The sequence below is a fragment of the Mus pahari genome, unplaced genomic scaffold, assembly GCF_900095145.1.
Source record: "Mus pahari unplaced genomic scaffold, PAHARI_EIJ_v1.1 scaffold_8729_1, whole genome shotgun sequence".
Classification (NCBI taxonomy): domain Eukaryota; kingdom Metazoa; phylum Chordata; class Mammalia; order Rodentia; family Muridae; genus Mus; species Mus pahari.
In genome coordinates, this window is record NW_018394153.1 from 11,829 (window position 1) to 17,740 (window position 5,912).

At 38.7% G+C, this 5,912-nt stretch overlaps 1 protein-coding gene across 1 annotated transcript; it reads left to right on the top strand.

Moving 5' to 3' along the window:
* The first annotated feature begins 2,332 nt into the window (after positions 1 to 2,332).
* LOC110315895 (putative vomeronasal receptor-like protein 4) lies at positions 2,333 to 3,250 on the top strand. The gene has a single exon (XM_021189827.1). It carries the CDS (start codon positions 2,333 to 2,335, stop codon positions 3,248 to 3,250), a length of 918 nt encoding a protein of 305 aa, XP_021045486.1.
* The last annotated feature ends 2,662 nt before the right edge of the window (positions 3,251 to 5,912 follow it).

The following is a 5,912-nucleotide window of genomic DNA, read 5'->3' on the forward strand; positions in this document are numbered from 1 at the left end:
ACACACACACACATACACACACATATATGTGTGTTTGTGGGGGGGTGTTTTCCTGCATGTATGTCCATGCACCACTCGCATTCCTGAATCAGAAGAGAACGGACGCCCTGGAACTAGAGTGACAGAGAGTTATGAGCCATCAGGTCATTGCTGGGAAACAAACCCAGGTCCTGTGCAAGAGCCAATGTGCTCTTAACACTGAGCTATCTCTTCAGCTCCTGTCCCCGAGCTTTTACAACACAGAGCATCACTGTGCAGCTACTGTCAGTTTATGACAGTGGAAGAATCAGATGTTTGGCTCTGGCCATTGGAATGAATCGATTCCTATTCTAGAGTAAGGAAAAATGATGTAAATGCAAAAATATATGACATATGGCCTTATACTCCTGGTGAGGTTTTAGAGTGAACTCATCACTAACTTCTGTGTTATTTCCATACATGCATGCATTTATTATATTACATATGTAAATATAATAGTGAACTTGAAAGTATAATTGTATGTCCTCTTTTTTACACAAGATTCTGAGTAAGTGTAGTAGTTTTCTATTTCTCTATTACAAGCTTGTCTTAATGTACTGAATTAATTTGATAAAATAATGAACCTAGTTACCACGTCAAATAACTAACATAGGCACCAAAGGTAAGACTTTTGAGATAAATTGTAAAAAGTGTGTGGGTGCTGATGATGTAAAATAGCACTGGGAACATTGTTTTTCACTCATGAGAAGGAATGTCTTTTGAAACAGTAACTCTAAAACAGAATCACTATCTTGTCATCCTTGGTGAGTTCTTTGTCATAATGTGTTGAAATCTGTGTGTGTCTTAGCATCACATGTTCTCTCCTACAGGCGGCTCCCAGCTGCATGTCTTCAGATGAGATCATGTAGCCTGTAGAAACTATGGAACTCAGGAAAATAAAACGGAACCATTGCCAGGATAGGAGTGGGGTTGTAGTTAACAATATAGGGGCAAGAAATAGAACAGTATAAGTCGATGGATCAAGGAATTGGGCAAAAAAGAGGAGAGGAAGAGGGAAGGTGGAAAGAGGGTAAAGGGGAATTGTAGGACACAGGGATCTGAGAAGGGAAATGTAAAGGGGGCCTCCTTAGGGAATGAGGGAAACATAAATACAGGAGAATGTGGGAGCAAGGTAACAGCATAGCAGAACACAATTGCTCTGGTGGGGGAATGGAAAAATGGATGGGGAATCCTTACAAATGAATGAGAGAGATCAATGCAGAAGGCACTAGATAGGTAAATTGCAACAGGGATGGCTGAAATGCCATTAGAAATGATCTACGTCCCCTTCCCCTGCAAAATAAAAGTCATCTAGTGTATGTGTTGAGCAGGCAGTTCTTTAGAATCTCACAAAAGGTGTAAATGGGATGAGAACTAAACTTGGAGATACCTAGGTCTATTTATAGCCATAGTTAATGGTTAAACATTTAATAGGTGTGGAGTTACACTTATAGTCTCCAACTATATCTTTGTCTTTAATTCCACATCTGAGAGATTTAAGATCTCTTGGAAAAAGAAAGAAAAGCAGATGAATCAAGAAAGATATTTTGCTAACTAAAACACTGGGATTATTATGAATTATTATTGTGATTCCTTTAGAAGTATTAGTCATGACATGGAGAGTTTCAAATTTGGGTATAACAAATTATGGAATATGAGACTGATGTGATGTTTCAGATTTCTTTTGTGATTTTTTTTCCAGCTCAGCATATATTTGTTCATTTGTATGAAGTGATTTATGTTGTATGCGCATCACTATATTTTTAGGTGTTAACTACAAAATGAGGTGATTTAAAACAATAGGATTGGATTTCTAAGATATGAGGAGGCTCAGGTGTAATACAGGCACACAGTGTACATTCTATATAGATGTGACTGGGACTGCATGTAGTTTCTATACTGTTCTATACAGAGAGAAGATACATAGAGATATTCATAGAAATGTAGGGAATGATGTCCAGTATTTGGAACATCAAAAGTTAGAATAATCAAGAATAAGTAGGTAATCACTGCATCAATGTAGGGAATGCAAGGGATGGGAGGTGGGAGTGGGTGAGTGTATCGAGGACCACCCTCAGAGAAGCAGGGAGAAGGAGGATGGAGTAGGGTGTTTCTGGAGGGGAAACCGGGAAAGGGTATAATATTTCAAATGTAAGTAAATAAAATATCCAATTAAAAAATAATAAATTTCTAAAAAAGAATAACGATGTAGCTTTACTAACCAGAGAACCATAAGTTTGATGTATCTAATATTTTTTTCAGATATTTGAAATATGCTTCCTCTATGTGCGTAAGATGAATACGCTTTCTAATTATGTTTTCATTAAATAATATCCTTTATTTCCAAGCTGGGCTTGGAGCTACAGCCAATATATTTCTTCTTTTTTTCTACATTATGATAACCCTGTGTCACAGATCTAAGCCCATGGACTTGATCTCCTGTCAATTGACCTTCGTTCACATAATGATGTTTCTCACTGGAGGGCATGCTTGGCTTACAGGTTTCTTTGTGTCATTGAACATTGGCAATGACTTCATATGTAAGGCAACTGCTTACATAAACAGAGTGATGAGAGGCCTCTCTATCTGCATCACCTGCCTCCTGAGTGTGTTCCAGGCTGTGACGATCAGTCCCAATACCTCTTTGTTGGCTAAATTTAAACATAAACTAAAAACATACATGATCTATTCTCTCTTCTATTTTTGGTCTTTCAATTTGTCATTCAGCATTAACCGGATCATCTATACTGGTGCTTATACCAATGTGAGTGAGACCAGCCAGTTGAAGGTCACTAAATACTGCTCCCTCTTCCCCATGAACTACATCATCAGGGGACTGATTTTAACCATGACAACCTTAAGAGATGTGTTTCTTGTAGGAGTCATGCTGACCACAAGCACATACATGGTGATTATCTTGTTCAGACATCAGAGGCAATGCAAGCATCTTCATAGCATCAGCCATCTGAGAGCCTCCCCTGAGAAAAGGGCCACCCAGACCATCTTGCTGCTGGTGATTTTCTTTGTGGTCATGTACTGGGTGGACTTCATCATCTCATCCTCCTCAGTCCTGTTATGGATGTATGACCCAGTCATCCTGACTGTTCAGAAGTTTGTGATGAATGCCTATCCCACAATTACTCCATTGGTACAAATCAGTTCTGATAACAGAATAATCATGATGCTAAAAAATATGCAAAAATTATGCTACCAGATTTTTAAAAAAGTGTAATTTTCTTCTTATTTAAAAAGCAATTTGTTTATTTTATGTGTATGTATCAGTTTTGGACTGGCATTTATATGCATGTGTGCATTCTTGGTATTCACAGAGGTCAGAAGAGCTCATGGGATCCTCTGGATCTGGAGGTACAGATGTTTGTAAGGTACCATGCTGGTATAGCACCAATCATTTTTCCCTAAAAAACAGAGTTTTCTTAAACTGATTAATAGTTCAAGCAGCAAAGCCAGATTCTTCATATGATTTAAATAGAACTTGTAGTATTATGCTCATTCATTCTTTTGACATTTCTGCTAACAAGAAGTATATAGTTCTTAAGTTTATTGTACATCATAAATTCATATTTCCACAGTAATTCACTTAGTCCCTCCCTTTTTCTCTATATTATAAATGCTCCCTTGATGCCAATGTTACTCAAAAGATTAACCTTGCTGATAGTAACTTTTTGTTTGTTTGTTTGTTTTCTGAGACATGGTTTCTCTGTGTAGCCTTGGCTGTCCTGGAACTCACTCTGTAGACTAGGCTGGCCTCGAACTCAGAAATCTGCCTGCCTCTGCCTCCCTCACCACCTCCCAGGCGTGGTGGTGCACACCTTTAATCCCAGCACTTGGGAGGCAGAGGCAGGCGGATTTCTGAGTTCGAGGCCAACCTGGTCTACAAAGTGAGTTACAGGACAGCCAGAGTTATACAGAGAAACCTTGTCTTGAAAAACGAAAAAAAAATATTTTAATTTACTCTAAATGATCAAGAATATTATAAATATTAGATTGTAGCTTTAACTCTTGATTTCTAACTTTAATTTCTATGGTTTCATAATAGTAATGAATTTAAACTTTCCAGTTTTTACTACTAATTAAGTAATAAGTACTTAACAAGTCTTATATGAAATTTTCATGTGCCTGAATATTTTCACCTCAATTATTTCACCCTTACTGAAATATTGATAAATAAAAATTATGTACATATACATACATGATGTACGACATGTTATTTGCATATGAGTGTGTGTATGTATATGTGTGCATACATGAAGGATGTGTGTGCATGTGAACATGGAAGTATGTATATGTGTGCATACATGAAGGATGTGTGTGCATGTGAACATGGAAGCCTGGAGACAAATTTGGCTTCTTGGGAGCCTTCTTGGCCTGGATTGGGTTGAAGTGGCACACAGCCTTCGAAATGGCTTTAAAGACTGATGGTCTCGGACCTTCAAGCTCTCTAACTCAACTGAATGCCTGCTGATAAGTTCCAAAAAGAATCCTGCAAATGTTCTTGCTTATTCTATAGTTTAAAATTGCTGGTGTCTTTTCTCGATGCTTTCTTTAGCTCCTTATATCTCTCTGTGCATTATTTAACACTTTATGCTTAAAGAAACACTAGGGAAACTAAACTCTTCCTTACCGTTCTGTGCTTCCTTAAGCTCTGAAAACAACTTTTTAAACTCTTTCTTACTTGTGCTTTAATAAGCACTAATATCTGGTGATTAACACATGCTGTTTAACAGCAGGAAATTAAGTAAAAGGATTTATTGCTATTGCTCCTTTCTCTGGTGAGTCAGCCAGAAGCCTCTCTGGCTAAGCTGGGTATCTCTTTGTGAACCACACAGGAAGGAAAGAAAGGAATTAAGATGCTTTATAGTAGTCAAATAGGCACAGGCACATGCATATTCATACACTCATACTCTGGTCAGGGTCTACTGTAACAATTAACTTGACAGCTATTCATGCATGCTTACAGAAATATATATACATAAACACACACACACACAAACACACACACACACACATATACAGATGTATACATTTGGATGGATGGATGGATGGATGGATGTGGCAGAGCTCCCCAAGAAAACCATCCAATCAACAACTTCATTTCTTTGGTCTTTTTATACCTTTTTGACAAAAAGTTCTTTTTCTAAATTATTTAATCATTTATGTATGTATGTATGTACTTATTTATTTATTTACACTCCACATTTTATTCCACATCCCATATCGTCTCCCTGCACCCCTGTCTCCATGAGCATGTCCCCAAACTCCACCGCCCATACCTTACCAGACATCTAAACTCCCTAGGGTCTCCAGTCCCTTGAGGGTTATGTGCATCTTCTCTGACCGAACCTGGCAGTCTTCTGCAACATATCTGTTGGGGGCCTCCTATCAGCTGGTATATACTGTCTGGTTGGTGGTCCAACTTTTGAGAGATCTGGGGAGATCAGGTTAATTGAGACTGTTGGTTCTTATACAGGGTAGCCCTCCTTCTCAGTTTCTTCCTGCTCTCTCCTAATTTAAACCCTGAGGTCAGCAGCTTCTGTTTATTGGTTAGGCACAAATAACTGCTGACTCTCTCAGCTGCTTCTTGGGTCTTTCCGAGGGCAGTCATGATATGTCCCTTTTTTGTGACTGCTCCATAGCCTCAGTAATAGTGTCAGGCCTTAGAGCTTCCCCTTGAACTGGATCCCACTTTGGGACTGTCACTGGACCTTCTTTTTCTCAGGCTCTTCTCCATTTCCATCCCTGCAGTTCTTTCAGACAGGAAAAATTATGGGTGAGAGTTTTGACTGTGGGATGGTAACCCATCCCTCACTTGATGCCTTGTCTTTCTGTTTGAGGTGGGCTCTACAAGTTCCCTCTGCCCACTGTAGGGCATTTCA